The 16,377-nt window shown below is 37.5% G+C and overlaps 1 protein-coding gene across 2 annotated transcripts in view; it reads left to right on the forward strand.

Moving 5' to 3' along the window:
• Window positions 1-16,377, forward strand: part of PDE4D (phosphodiesterase 4D) — a 370,375-nt gene that overhangs the window by 58,642 nt on the left and 295,356 nt on the right. Inside the window, exon 1 of one of the 2 annotated variants that reach the window (XM_052775622.1) lies at window positions 9,274-10,546. The exons of the other annotated variant lie outside the window; for it this stretch is intronic. Coding sequence (XP_052631582.1) covers window positions 10,500-10,546 — 47 coding nt within the window. The 5' untranslated portion in view covers window positions 9,274-10,499. Of the gene's footprint in view, window positions 1-9,273; window positions 10,547-16,377 lie in introns of those variants that run through there. 2 annotated transcript variants of the gene reach the window in all.

The raw sequence follows: 16,377 nt of genomic DNA on the forward strand, positions 1-16,377 counted from the left end.
GTCTTTAGAAGAAGCTGCTATAAACTCACGCAAATTTGTACTTCAGTCTGCAAACTGGAAAGGTTTGCTACTTAGATTGTCACATGTTTGCTCTGTATTTTACTGCTCTAAACAATAAATTAAAAAGAAACCAAGAATGGCTTTGTATACAGGGAATATTGGCCCATATTCATTTAAGAAATCTCATTAAGTACTTTACAATCAGTTTATTATTCTGCTTCTGTTAAGAACATTTTAGTCCACTTCTCTATGTAATGAGTAATAATTTCCTACTGTTTTCTACTTAATTTAGGACTGTAAACCATTTGAGATAAAGATCTTGTCTCTTTTATGTTTCTTAGCTACCCTAAGCATCTGTGGTCCTGTGTTGCTATAAAATACTATGTACTTGTCGCGACTTAGCTTTCATTTGGGCACTCAGCAATTTAAATTACGTGGTTTCCTTAAATTCTGAGAAAACAGAGAAGTTTAGGGGTTGATTCTTAACCACTTTTTACTTAAGAAGCAGACACTGGCTGCAATGTCTTTTTTTGATGAGTTTTAGTTCTTGTACTCTAATACAAGTTACAAATATATGTATTTTTGTTAGAATACAAGTTGCCACTTATTTAATGCTAGAAATTGCCAGACAGGAATATACAATTACACATTGACCTTTTGTGCACATCTGACCAAAAAAAAAAAAAAGTATTTGTGTACAAAACTTAATTACCATGACAGTTCCTGTCCTACCAAATAAAATAATATTATTCATAAGAACTTGTGTGTAAAGGTAGGAAGACAGCATCATGCAGTTTGTGCATGTGCATCATACATGTGCTCTGCAGACTCCTGGGGGTTTGTGGACTGGTTCTAAAGGCATCTGTGAAAGGCAGTTAGAAAATAACTTCAATGTCATTTTGCAGAAATTAGCTCTATGGGATCTGCACGTCCACTGGTAAGGTGAGGGGAATTACAGTTCCATAAATTGAAAAAAATAATACTGGAAATGAAAAGGAAGGTGTTTCATAGATGCAAAAGAATTGTTTTGGGTGAATGTTACCTGATAGAAGGGGGTCTTCTGCAAGAGTGCTTGGATTTGGACAGAAACGTCCCAACTTTATTAAAAAAACCCAAACTATCAAGAATTATGATACTATGAAAAACTTAAACTTCCCATGTTTGTATTGAAAAAAAATCTGTAAACTATGGTAAGGATTAGATAGCCTGATAAGATAAATCTGATCAATTTCTTTATTACATACTCAATGAACCAACAGAAAACAGAAGGTGTATAAACTGTAAAAGCAATGTAAATAAAGGGAAGAAGCAGCATAGACTTGTGCCATAGGATTGGTTTTGGAATTACAGGAAATGGAGGAATATCTTCCTTTGTCTTAATTAGGATAATTATTTTAAGCATCAGGACAGGCATGATAGATAATAGGAACAAAAGTATCTAAATTGCTGCAATTGATATGGAGACAAACCTCAGGCATTAATGCTCTTAACTTATGGGGACTGGATGATCTTTGTTCAAGAGCTTTAAAAGAACTGGTACAGGAAATCTGAGTCTTGTAGTAGGGATTGTTAATAAGATTATAAAATCAGGAATAGTATAATAGTAAATGTGTTACTTGTATTTAAAGAGACTAGTGATCTAGACAGAATTTTTTTTGAAGACCAGAATTACTAGACATCAAGACAAATACAAAATGAGATAAAATCGTATGTGCTTACTAAATTAAGTTGCTTTCAGCAATCTTAGTATTATTTTCCAGACAAAGTAGTAGGTGGACTTACGTAGATGATATTTGTTATAACGTCACTTGCGAAATTACTATTTAAAATGGAAAACATAGGTATCAGTAAAAGAATTTTAAGGCAGATGAGGAGCTAGTAAGAGAAGATAACAAAGGGCTGTCAGACGGCAAGTGTTATTTCCCAAGTAAAATGCTACTAGAGTTCTAGGATTCCATTTAGTATTTTTATTTATGGTTTTCTTAAAAATAGTAGGCTGTAGGAGTGCACTAGTGACACTTTCATATGACTCAGTGTTAGCAAACTATCATTATAGAGAAGAATCAGAAAACAGTATCTTGGAGTAGTTCAGCAGGAGGGAATGTAATGCTTAGAAGTTTCAAGTCCTGAAACTTTTTGAAACTATGAAAGAAAATAGAAAGTCTGTTGATGCCAATGAGGATAGGCTGACCACAAGGGACAGACAAGTTCAGTGACTCAACATTACTTATATTACTTTTGTAATTGCTAACCCTTTTTATTACATAATCTCAATATTGAAATTATTTGATTTTGCAGGCCCTGAAGGTTTTGACATAATGCATTTATTGATGAGTAAGTTACAAACAGACAGAAATTCTTTACTCATAAATAAAATTAAAACCAACAAAAACAAGGCAAATCAGGGCAAATAGAAAAGGTTTTCATTCATTAGTGTACATTACCTCTCAAATATCTGACTTCATATTCTGATTTCAGAAAGAAATTATACTAATGCAGTTCGGGTTTTTTTCTCAGACAAGGTGTATCAAAGGTTCTAATTTGCCAGAAAGCTGGAGGATCTAGATTGTTTAATATGAAGATACAGTATTACAAAATTCATTAGGGTGTCTGGAGAAGTTTCAGGAATCCTCACATAGAAAATAGTCTAAATTTCTTGCTTCAATTTCTTAAAAGCAAAAGAACTGCAGCATGTCTATTCCCATCTCAAAAGTAGCGAGAAGTATTTTCCATGAATAAGCAGCTCCAGACAAACCAGAAATCTGCTCATTAATGATTCTGATAGGGTGATCTACAACTCAAAGCTTTGTGAAGTTTTTAGGTGATGATTAAAAAGATAATTTAAATGTTCTAAACCATATTATAAATCATAAATTGAAATTTAGTTGATTGAACTGTGTATTTGAGGACATCAGAAAAGTGTACTTCATAGACAAATATGTTAGGAGAAATGACATTTCAGGAAAAAATATCTCAAAGCATTGTCCCTTATTTTTCATGTATCCCATTCTATCGCTTCCCCTTCTCCATCCAAGAAAAGATGCCACCTAGACAGGAAAGTGTCAAAAAAAAGTATGTCTAAGTGTCCTTTTTCTAAGTGTCCTAAAGAGTCCTTTTTCTCCATTTCCTTTTGTAAGTCACTTCTGCATTGTTCAATACAGGTGGCTATAGTTCCTTTTACAAAGTGTAGTTGTGTTCAGAATACGTATGATGCTTGGCAATATAGAAAGAAACCGTCTTCACTAGGCTAATATGCAAATTAGTAGCAAGTGAAATGCAAATATTACCAGAGGTAGGGGGAAAAAAAGGATTGGGTTTTTTTTGATGCCAGACAAAACACCAAATATGTTATAGGCTACCTTTTCTCCACAGTCCTGTAGAGAAGTTAAAGCTGATATAAATGGAGTATAGCTGAGTTTCCAGTGTGCATAGTAAAGGCATACTTTGTGATTAAAACAAAAAAAAGGAGTTATTCTTGGTGAATACTTATGCCCTTTCATGTTGATATTGTCAGTTTCTGAAAAGGTTTATGTTTTCTCATGTAAGATTCTTAGCTACTTTTGAATACTTATGTCACCATCATCTTGTAAAGGGAAGAGTAGAAGTCTTTCCAGAAGTCCGTACTTTTTTTCAATTAACCTAAGTATGGGCTGCTAGCAAGCACCGCTCTGTTAACTCCATCTCGTAGGCTCACATGCCATCTTCACAACATTCTTAGTGTACCCAGGTTTGGAAAAAAAGAACTCAGAATAGAAACTAGTTTCATCAGATAAGTTTGTGAGCAAAATAAATAATCCCTATTTTAGCTTCACTTACTAAATTGAAGACAAAGTGCTTATATAAATAGAATTATCTTAAATCATATGCTTTGTTTCACTTTAAGCTTCTTCTTCCAGAATGAATATAATATTGTACCTTACTACACTAACTAATGTTTACCGGAATAAATTTACTTTCTCTGTTTTTTTTCAAAGTATGAACAACTAAAATTTCATTCCACCTTGTCATGTAAGATTCAAGTACTCTGAACTATGATGTAATAGAGTATGACTAAAAATAATAGACAATAATCTCCCTATTATAGAACAGGTCATGACTATGCACTGGAAGTGTATTTAATCTGACTTCAGTTTGTTACCACTGTATAAATAAAAAGCTGTCATCATTTTCTCAATGTTTCAGTTTTACAGTTGTTGAAACAGACAATTGGTTTTCTTAAACAACTTCTGCCAAACTGTTTCTGTGAATTTCAGTCATACCTAAAGTTTTCAGGGAGGTAAAATTTTAGAATTTGTGGTTACCGGGAGTCACTTCCTGTTCCACAGCACATATACATGCAAACTGTCAATGGAGTGCCAGCCACATATTCCATAGCAATGAACTGAATAACATGACTCCTTACAGAGACCTCAAGCTCTGCTTCTGGCCATAAATAAGATGGCTAGGACATAGGAGGCAAAATGACTTCATAGATATGAACTTAAACTAATCTCCATTTTAATATGTTAAAACCCTATTCTGTCAGCAAACTAGTTGCTTCTCTTCTTCCTGCTTTTCTTAAGGAAAAGGAGATTTGTGGGTCAGTAGGTGGGCAGGGAAAGGGGTCAAATGGGAAAAGAGAGAACAATGATCTGTAGTTCCTATTTACAGTTCTTTTGCATACATGTAAAACTTGTTTACATTTGTGGAATGATCTTTAAAGCATCTGAATCTGATCTTATGCAATAGGGAAGAGATGAGTCTGTGAGCATAACCAGTGCTGCCTAATCTAGGGAGATATATTGCTTTCCAGGACAGTTATTTTTCTTCAGGCATCACCAGTCGGCAGTATCAAGGATAGCAGGACTATTTCTCTTCAAATGAGACAAAAGGGTAGTTTAATCTCCCTGAGATGTGCTGGCATTCCTGTCCACACCACTCCATCTATTCCAGTTTAAATCTGGGCAGCTTAAGGATCTTTTTATGTCAATTATAAGAAATAAATGGCACAGCAAAAGTATAGCAAGAACTGACATTTACCAACTGAGATGAGGAAAAACAATTATTTTTGATACACCTGAGCAGATCTTACATTTTAGAACGAGATTACCTGAAACTATCTCTTGCTATAATTGGAGGGGGGAAAGAGCGAGAGACTGAACAAGCTAAGAAATTAATAGAAGACACATAAAATATTAGTTTTTCAGAGTTCTTGACCTGAAGATTCTTTGGACTTCAAAAAGGGCTGAGGCCTGGAAGAAGAATGTTCTGCTCAAATTACATTTAGAGTTGAGCACATCATTTTCAGAACAAAAATATACTTGATAACTAGGCTCTTTTTCTTCTTAAGGGATAGCCACAAGCTCTTAGCAACATTACCTAATTCATGATTGTTGTTCAAAAGTAAACTATATGGGTTTTTAAGTTTTCTCTTTTAGTATTAATTTCAGTGAGATGATTATGGCTTTAAGCTCTCAAGCCCTGAGGGCAAGTTATGTGGAGTGGGTTATATCCACACTGCACAGCGCTCATTTAGACCTTCTCTGGGTACAAAGAAACAATTTTTCTCTGTCATTTTTCATTTCAAAGTGTCTGAAATCATGTGAGGCTCTGTCAGAGTCCACTGGAATGTTGTTTCTATAGCATGACACCAAAATGCACGTGGCTTGCCTCCTGATTTGTCATGAAGATGTCTGAGGGTGGAAGGCCTGTAGGGATGCAACAAGACTGCATAGGAAGAATAGAGAGAAATAAACCTACTGTTATCTGGACTGCTTGTAGAAAAGTGCTTCTAAAGTTGCACAGGTTTTTCTCCTGAAGGAATAGTTTAATTACTCCAGAAGTGGGTCCAATAGTGAGGTAATTTCCATGCAGGGTGGATGGTAGAGGAAGCAGACAGGACAAAAAGCTAAGTTACTTGGCTTGACATACACTCATATAATACCTGTCTGTGAGTAAAGCAGTCTAAAGTGTGGTAAGGAGTTTACTGGGCTTATCTGCTCACTCTGTTGAGGATTCTGATGAGATGGATTTGTGCCTTTACTTTCTATGCTGTTATTACTGAATGTAACTTCTGTGGACCTAAAAAGTTGTATGACTAAAGACCTATCACTTGGATGATTTAACTGTACGCAGTGGGATGCATTTCTTACTACTTCATTAATCAAGTTGATTTTTTAATCTATATGGTTTTAATGGAGAATTTAGAAATAATAAAGGGATCCTAACAGTCAAAATATAGAAAGGAATCCGAAGTATTGGGGAATTGTTACATCCATACATTATATTTTCGTAATATTGCAGATGAGTCAATATTAACATTTAAGTGACTGTTAATTTTATTCAGGCCTGTAGCAATAGGATAAGGAGTAATGGCTTTAAACTAAAAGAGGGTAGATTCAGGCTAGGTATAAAGAAGAAATTTTTTACGATGAGGGTAGCAAAACACTAGAGCAGGTTGCCCAGAGAAGTGGTAGATGCCCACATTTAAGGTCAGGTTGGACGGGGCTTTGAGCAACCTGATCTAGTTGAAGATGTCCCTGCTCACTGCAGGGGGGTTGGACTAGCTGACCCTTAAAGGCCCCTTCCAACTCAAACTATTCTATGATCATGACCACCAGTGCCACCAAGTAAACTCTTCCTCTGGTGTCTGCTAGTGCATTTGCAGCTATGAGAAGAGGCAATGAAAATAATCTGCAAGACTTCAGTTTAACAAACACAGACCTTAGTCAATTCTTGAGTGAATTTTCTGATAACACTAGTAATTGAAAAGCTGAGTGCTGTGGGAGGAAGACTATGTGGAAATTAAGAAATACAGAAATTAAGAAGTGGAGATGCAAATAGTCCTTTCTTTGGTTCTCCTACTCCTAAAGAACAGAATGGAAAGGTGTTTGCAATTTTGCACTGTCAACAGGCTGCTTAAAAACAAGGTTTATAGGACACAGTCTTCACTCCTCCCTGTTTAGATGTTTCATTGGGCAGTCAGAAATGCAAGATTCCCAACACCAGTAAGAGAGAGAAAGAGGATAGATCCTCACTCTATTGTCCAATGTAATTATTTATTTGGAAGCGAGAAGTGCTTCCAGATGATCTGGTTCCTGCTACAAACATACTTTGTCCATTACCTAATTAATTTTGGTGGAAAGTTTCAAGGAGACCTTGTAGAAGGGACTGGAATCTGGCATTCTGCCATCTCAGGGAAGAGCCATTATCACTTGCAGACTCCTGTTTGTGTCTCTGTCTTTTTTCCTCCAGCTTCTTTATGCCTAGCCTAGATGAAGATGCACTAGGCCTTCCTATAGCCTAAATTCTAATGGTCAGAGCACTGTTCTCATAGCAGAACCAAGGAATCAAAGCCAAACCTGTTTTAAACTGCTTTTTTCTATCTTTTTTTTTTTCTTGAACATAAATTGTGCTTCGATTACTTTTTCAAAGAACTTGGTGAACCTGAATTGGAACTGACATACCAAAATGCTTATTATCCAGTCAAAAAAAATAATGCCACTGAAGTTAATGTCACTAAATGCTTTTAGCTGTTGCATTTTTTTTTCCAAGGTGAACTGATTAGCAAACTATTAATGGGCTTGAACTGGAAAAATTTCACAAGTCAGTCTATACCGGCAATGTAACAAAAATTCTTTACTGGTTAAAGTCTCTGTCTTTAATTTAACCCAGCTCTGGAAAGCCCATATATTGTGTATTCCACTTTGTTGGTGAGTTCTTTAACTGGTTTGTAATGCTATATAGTAACTTTCTATATGCCCACCCTCCTTCTGCAGCTCTGCTTCTGAATGAAATTAGTTGAGTCAATGGGTGCCATGCTTTGTGCTGAACTTAATACCGGAGAAAAGCAGATAAATAGGCATATAGATGCAGAATAGACTCATTCGTAGATTTCAAATGTGTTAGGTGCCGGCTCAGTGTTAAGTTCTTTCTTGAGATAGTACAAGGCATTAAGTAAGCCTAGTGTTGAAAATGTCAGCGCCCATGGATGATCGGGCAAGTATGCAGTTAAGTAAGTGAAATATGAAATAATAATGTGGTGCAGATTTGTGTAGCATTTGGTGTAGTTAATATTTCATAGTAAGTGGATCTAGCCTAGAGAAAGCAATAGGCAGCTGGATTAGTTAGATGTAATGTTTATTCATATTCAGATTAATCACACAACCTTGCAGTTTTCACAGTTTTGTTTGTATTCTCTTCAAGTGTCTCTGGTATATACTCCCACTAATTGGATGGGGGGTGGGGGAGGGTAGGGGGTGGGAAGGGTGCCGGTTTTTACATAAAGCATGAAAATATCATAACAGTTGTAACAGCTTACCTGGTCCTTTTAAAAGTTATACTGAATGTTTATATTTATTGAGCATGATTATATACTTTGTTTTGTAGCTTCATAGCGAGAAAAGACTAATTTTCATTCTTGCCATTTGTAACCTTCAGTGTCTGCTTCCTATCATGGTTGTATTTAAATGAAAAAGAAAACCCAATCTTCTGCACAGAGTAGTAGGACATAAATGATGCTAGAGCCCCTTTAAATTTTGGAATCTGTTGTATTTTGGTGCTCAAAGTCTTCAAAGTACAGTAATATGCAAATGTGTGCAGCAGTATGGGCTCCCTGTTTGTTACTGAATTGAAATAAATACTATTTCACTGTCAACGCATTGTGACATTCAAGTAGTTTTAATATTTTATCCTTCCTCCAGAATGGCATCGGTTGTACTGGGGCTAATTTGGGGTATTGTAGAACAGAGCTGTGACAGCAACAGAACTGAGCTTAAGTGCTCAGTTCTATAAAAGGGATCTCTAAGAATGTGCCCCACAGTATCTTATCACGTTACTCCCAAGTCCACCCACACCCTAATCAAATACACGGTCTTATCGCATGTTTTAATGTCATTGAAGTTGCAGCTGGCTTCCATGCTGCAGGATTTCCTGTCCATAAGGGCGAGGGGTCGTTTGAAGTTTAAAGAGTCTCAGTGCGGCGTAAACCACGTAAAAAGGGTGGCAAGCAAACGGCGCACGGCCTGGGCACGCTCAAGTCTGAAGGCGCGTCCGGGAATCCCTCGCGTCTCCGCGGCGAACGAGACCGCGCGCTCCGCGTACACCTCCACGCACCTTTCCCGACCGACGCTTGCACGCCCACGCGGCGTTTCCTTTGCTGCCGGTCCCCCGAGGAGGCAGAGGCCGCTTCGAGGCCGGCTCTCCCGCCTTCCCCTTCGCCGCTGCCCCCCGTCCTTGCCCTCCATCCCTCCCTCCCTCCCCGGGTGGGAGAGGCCGGGCGGGACGTGCTGTGCCGGGAGAACCCACCTAGAGGGCCCCCTTGACGCCAGCGCAGCCTCTGCCGGGCAGAGCCCGCACCGCAGCCGAGCCCAGCCCGCTGCGGGCAGAGTCCGCGCCGCCGAGCCCGCCCGTGTCCGGAGCGGCGGCTGGGCCGGGGTACCGGCAGCCCCGGGGGTAGGTTGGAAATTCCGGTCAGGGAAAAGGAAGCGAGAGCCTGTTGCCTGCGCTGCTTCGAGGTATACGCCGTCTCGTTAGCTTGGGCTTAAGAATCTTCCCCAGGATATCCACCAGACCGCCAGGAGTGACAACTGCTGTCTGGGAGCTGAACTGGGGGAAAAAAGGACAGCAGAGAAAGAATGCTTAGGTAACACGGGACTTAAAAGCTTTGCTTTCGTTTTGCAGCGTACAGATTGATGCACGTGGTTTTATGTACAGTGTAACATCAAGATAGAACTAGGTTCTGCAGTGACAGTGTCAATAGCTTAGTCATTTTACTTAAAGGGAGCAGGCAGCCTTATTACAGGGTTAGACAGCAAAAATGAATTTGGTCACGATGTGATCATATCTCATGATGGTATCTAACTGTAGTCCTGTCCTAAGGAGCGGTAAAAGCATACTTCCTTCCTTCTTCCTTAGTTGAAGAAATAAACCCACAGTATCAAATTCAGAAAGAAGTTCGGGGTTGTTGTACATGGCTGTTAAACATCATCCTGTTCCCTGGGCTTGTAAGAAAGGAAAGCTGCATTAAAGTGATCACTGATGAATATGTGTCTAAGAAAGAAGAAAAAGCAATATTCATGTCTGAACATGGCAAAGCAATCTGAAGTTACATATCTCCCCCTAACCACCGATTTGGCATGGATGACAAGAAACTATCTTTTGACTAACCTTTTCCAACTGTCCAAAATGCTGCATATGAAGATGCTTTAATTCACAGTCAAAGCACTTGGATTTTTATCAAGGCAAACTGTTGGCATTGTCATAACAGTTTCTGTATACTGGTTAGTTTAACATTTTTTTAAGTAGCAAGTGATGCATAAATGGATGGACATGTACCTAGAAAACCCTGTGAGAAGTCCTTCTTCGGATCCTGGGAATTTTTATTTTTGTGGATTACAGTAATTCTTGCAATAATCCCCGCTGTTAACTGCTCATGCAGTTGTTCTGGAATGCATCTATGAATACCATAACAGATAAATCTGTCTGACAAGGAAAACACTAATGTTGGAAGATCTGTGAACATGATGCATGTGAATAATTTCCCCTTTAGGAGGCATTCATGGATATGGTGAGTAATCAATACACATTACAGACTATTAAACTCAAAATGCTTGTTTGCAAAATACTGTGGCAACTACCAGATGCTATGTTTTTCCCTCCATTAATGTCAAATGAGGACTAACCGGGCTATGAGAAAAATGAAAATCTTACAGAGATAGTAGTGATAAAGTAATATGAGTTTGGCAGTCTTTTGCCTTTACAAAATAGGCAAGTCATAAAAATTGTATTGTTATGGCCATGTTTTCTTACATGATAAAAGCCTTTTGAGCAGGGAGATGTATTTTCTTCCTGTATCAAAGGAACACTTCTTCCCCTTTCTTTCTTAGCCCGACTTGAAGGAAATAATGAAGACCTATTTTCCCCCTATGATATTGTGTTGTTTGTCCTGGAACTTATTTATATACATTCAAGTGACCTGAAAACAGGAAAAAATGCTCATTTATATGATAATTCAATAAGCTTTAATAAATGCATTTGTATGGCAGGTTCTGACATGTGGCTGTTTGGAAGACAGTCATATAGCATTAAAATCCCTTTATCATCATTAAAACAGCTGTTTCCTCTTTGAACCACAGGCATCTATAGTCCTTGCTCACTGAAAAATCTGTCTCTGTAACTTTCTTTGCAATATTGCAGGTAACTTGCTTATAAATTCTACCAGTGGTTGTTGCGTCATGTCTTGTCCCCGATGTTGGAATTAATGTCTTGATTAGTGGTCAATTAATATTATTAGCTAAGGCAAAAATTCTTCCCCAGAAAACTTTTGCTCTTTGGGTAAATATTGAGTCCTTGGGTAAATATTGAGAATATTAGAAGCAAACATATTATGGAAGCTCATTTAAAAAAAAAGAAAATTGCATTCAAGCTGAAGGATTGGCTTTAGGGTGCATGTTTTTTTGACACATTTGCCCTTAGAGTATGTTAGCCTCTTCATGTAACTGATTTGCAGGAAAACCTGAGAAGGCATTTTCCCTGGGAAATGTGTTAGCGAAGTTCTTAAAGCCACGTTCTTTTTATGGCATTTCAAAGTTGGATTTCAGAACCCTGTTACAAACCCGAGACCCCGGCGCCTGGCAGCGCCAGTGTTGGCGTCAGCCGGGTGTCATTTGTTGGAGGCGGGGGCTGCTCTGCGGGGAGCCAATGGCAGCAGCCGAAAGCAGGTCGTCAGAGCCGGGGGGGGGGGCGGGGCGCAGTCTGCCCCTGTGCTCTTAGCACTTAAGTTTTAATAAACAATTAGTAGGCATGCTGTCCTTTGAATGCATCTATTGAGGTTTTTAAAATTACATTTTAGTCCACCTTTCCATAAGATAATTTTAGTCTATGTAAAACCCTTTTGGAGCCAACTTCAAACCACATCACCCAAAAAATGAATAATGTGATCTTGGATGTATTTCATCTTTTTGTTTTGGCAGTAAGGGTGCTGCAGTTCACACCTAACAGGAAGACCGTTTCCATTATCTTTTAAAAATTCGGCCTACTTCTGTTTTCAGTAACTTGGAGAAATTATTTTAAGCATGTTTTAACCCCCCAGGGTTCATCTTCTGACTAAGTGGTTTTCAGACATTAGCCCTGAAGTCTGCTGAAAGGGGTTTGGAACAAAGCGACTGTTTGTTATTTATCTTCTTTAAAAGGTAGTTACCTGGTTCCCCAGTGTACTCCTTGCCAGCCCCTTGCTGTCTGCCACAGTACATGAACCCATTGTCTGGGAAAGACTGGCAGGAGTGTTTGCTGGGAAGATATATGAAGATAATTATATGTTCTACATTTACTATTTAAACTGAATGCAAATATACCATGACTACGTTTGTGCTTACTGAATCATAGACCTTAATTTAGAATGGAAACATTTTTAGCACGCTGTTGTTCTTCTCAGCTCTCAGAGAATTGGCAAATTTGCTTATTCATGCTACAGTAGGTCTGTAAGGAGCATTTATGGGTGCCAGGGTTTTAAGTTGCCAGCCATAGCTTTTCTTTTAATTCTGAACTTTAACAAATCCATGCATTACCTGTAAGGTATGCCAACCTTTTCTATTGTGAACAGGAGGAATTGGCACAAAGAAAAGTTTTCTATATGTATATAACCTCCCTTCGTGCTACTTTCAGATGTCCATTAAACAATGATAATGAAGATAAAGGAAAGGACCTCTTTCATGGGCCCCAATTAGTTTTGTGTTTGTTTAATACAAATATCAGTTGATCATCTTTAATAATGTTTCCCCAAAGTTGATGTAACACATCAAAGGTGTTTTGTGGCCAGCATCATATACATGATAGTATTTGTAACCTTCATATGCATACAGAGCCAAGTATTTCAGAAGTAGGACTAATAATTTTCTGTACCTTAGAGATGTTGCTTTTTTAAGATATTTTGTGTACCTTAGATACATGCGCTATGCCTTAATGTGTTAGTTCCTGCTCATCTCACAAGGAATATGGGGGAAGAGTGGGGGGGGGGGGGGATAAAAAATGAACCCTTCTGAAATATAGTTTATGGTTTCAAATGTCCAGGATTTTAACATTGTGTAACCAGTCAAGGGGGTAGACGTGTTTTTCATGTTTGATCCTCTATGTGGGTTTAGGGTAAGAATAGCCAAAAAGTGTTGGCCCCGAGAGTAGGGTTTGAATGTGAACTGGTAAGCTTTTGGAAGTGTAGTTAGAATTCCAGTTTCTGAACCCTCCTAGTAATAGGTAGGAACTGACCACTGGCAAAAAGCATCTATAAAATATATATGTTTCCAGGTAGTACGAATGGGAGGACAACTGTATCAGACAGATAAGGGTAGCTATAATCTGAATGGACTCTAAAGGGCATTTAAAATGATATTGGAGTAGACAAAAAAAAAGGTTTTTTTTCTGAAGCTGTTTCAAACAGTTTGGATTGTAGAGAAGAAAATACAAAATATATACAATTAAAGGGGTGCAGTGGTTGGGGCAAGTGATGTCCCAAGTGATGATAAAGTTAGTCCTAGCAATAGTGAGAAACATTTGTGATGATAGTAGAAGGAGGAGTAGGATTTTATAACTACTTACCACATTGCACACTATACAACATAAATTATGTATTAACAATATGCAGCTTACTGCCATTCACACTGAAAACAATTTTAGAAACATTTACTGCTGAATTATACAACCTAGCTTTCCTTTCCATTACATTTTATCTGCCTTTTTCATGTCAAACCAAATAAAGATAAACATGGTATTCAATTTTGACTTGCCTAATTGTGTAAACAAATATTGCACATGCCCCTCAGCTTTACCATCGGAAAAACAGAAGTGAAAAACCTGTGTTCAAGAATATCTGTCTTTCAACTGGTAAAGATTTGAAATTAATCCACAGGTGAATACACTAACTTTTCAGAATAAAAAAATGTAACCTATGACTGTTCATCCTTTTCTGCCAACTTTTGGCCTATGAAGATTGAATGAGATTTAATTTGGTTACCAAGGTAGTGAATAAAGAAAAAAAAATCCTTTCTTGGTTCCTTTTTAATTCCACTATATTTTCTTGATTTGATCATTATTGTTCTATATACGTCATCTAATGCAAAATGATGCGGATACATGGTTATACATGTTATCCTTTGCCTCAGATTAATTTGATTACTAACTAGCTTTTTGAAAAGCACCTTAGTAAACCCCTGAATGAATGCAGTTGTCAATAAACTTCTGTCTTCTGTTTTTGCCGGTATTCTGCAATAATGATACTAAATTGTTTATTTGTGCATTTAATAGAACACCACATGGTTTTCAGCCAGTGAAAAATGGTTTGGCTTTCCATTGTTATGCAGGTTCTTCCCTTTTGTGAGACTAGAACAATATGTAACTGTGAAGAAAACTGATGGAAAATTAAGATCTCAATGCTAATGCATGAAACAAAGTTTTCTTTATGTTCTTAGGACATGATGAGTCACCTCAGCTCACTAAGGTATCATGGGGAACTGAGTCTGACCAGTGCTATGCTCTTCACATAGCAAAACTCTTCTCTTCTAACCCAAACCAGGATTAAATGTTTCATGCAGATATTTACTCATTTGCTTGTTCTAGAAAATTTTGTGTATCTTATAGTGGGAGAATAAAAAAAGCTGCTCTCTGAACTGCTTTTCAGCACAGTGTTTGACTAGTTTTTGCATACTTTATACTTAAGATGTTAACATAAAAACTATAGAGGAATATCTCAGTTCTTTTGAAATCTGGATTTGAACCTGAATTTGGGGAAAAAAATCGTGATTTCTTAAACTAAGAAGAAATGTTTTTAATACCAAAGAATTTTGTTTAATCCTTTGTGACCGGTAGATTTTCACAGTACTGCTAAGTATGAAAGGTCACCTTTTTCCCTGTTTTCTTATGCTCGGTGACAGGTGTTACTTTCCTTCAGGCATTGTTGAAGTTTATTGCTCAAGTTAGGGTGAGTGTAGGAAGAGATGGTAAGATACTGAATGAAAGAGTTTCATTTTAAGGTATCTATTGCCTTTTCCTTTATATTTCTAAAACCTTATCTGCCCGGTGGCACCTAACCAGCCTTCAGCATGTGAGTATCAGGGAAGAGATGATAATATTTCTACTGTTTGCAAACAGGGCAAGGGTTTATTTGTTTATAATTCATATTAGCAGTACTTTGACTTTCTGTAATGTTTCCATGTGAAAAGCCGAAAGTTCTCCAGATACACTAGTCAGCTAAGCATGGCAACACCCCTGATGGGTAGGTTAGATATGTATCTGTATATGTAAATTACATCTCTCACCACTGATGTGCTCTATAGTCTTCCACACAACAGTTACGACACTTTTGCATGCAAAATTTCTGCACGGGCAAGATAGTTTAACCATATGAGCTAATGTAAACTGTCGTTGCTCACTTTGGGTGTCCTAGACGGGTGAGTGTCCTGTTGGGACTTTAATCTATTGTTCCAGAATAATGAGATCATTTAACCTGTGTTTTCAGATCACTAATATACTCATCTTTATATTACTGCAACTGATTTAAACTAAACTTCTGTATCTTTAAAATGCAGGCTCTTGCCAAGGCCTGCCTTTTGCTGTTCTGTCCTCAGCATATGATCTGTAAATGAAGTTGTTATTTCATATCTCTGTCCTTTGGATGCACTACCTGTTTTTTTAATTTGGACTGAAATCACTTTGAATTGCTATGTCTCATTAAAAGTAGAATACATCTTTTAACCAGTCATTTTCAGGCTAAGTTAGAGTCAAGTTATTTCTTGAAGGATCCTATAAACTTGCAGAAAGTCTTGCTGTCTCTGGATATAATCCTGATTTATATCTTCTCGGAAACTCAAGTCACAATAGGAGAAACTAAATTGGAGCTGCTTTTACTCATAAAACACCTGTCGACTGTTTGTGCATTTCCTCTACAGTCTCTTCACTCTTACCTGCTTGCAAAGAGCCACCTTTTCTTCTTTGGGAGGAGTTGATCTGTACCTGTACTTTGACTCAGCAAAAATTACCCTACACCTCTAACTCTTAGACAGTAGTTTAATAATGAAGAAAAAAAAATTTAAATTATTATTACATTAAACATGTTAATTAAATATTACTTATTATATGTGCTGTTTAATATATAAAGTATTTTGTAAGTATATTTGTGGGTACTTCTATTGTTTCTAAACATTCTGGCCTGAGTTAAGTGAGGATAGTCTTTCATTCACAGATGGGTTCACTTGAGAAAGGGAATTTGTCTCCTACTGGGAACGGAAATGATAGTGTTAAATATTCTAGTAAATTAGCAGGTTTACTTGAAATCCATGTATTTGTCATTTGGAGACAACCAAAGAATTGTCCAGGTCTGTATATGAAGATTTACTGTTTTGTTTGATATTT

The sequence above is a fragment of the Harpia harpyja genome, chromosome Z (assembly GCF_026419915.1).
Source record: "Harpia harpyja isolate bHarHar1 chromosome Z, bHarHar1 primary haplotype, whole genome shotgun sequence".
Lineage (NCBI taxonomy): Eukaryota > Metazoa > Chordata > Aves > Accipitriformes > Accipitridae > Harpia > Harpia harpyja.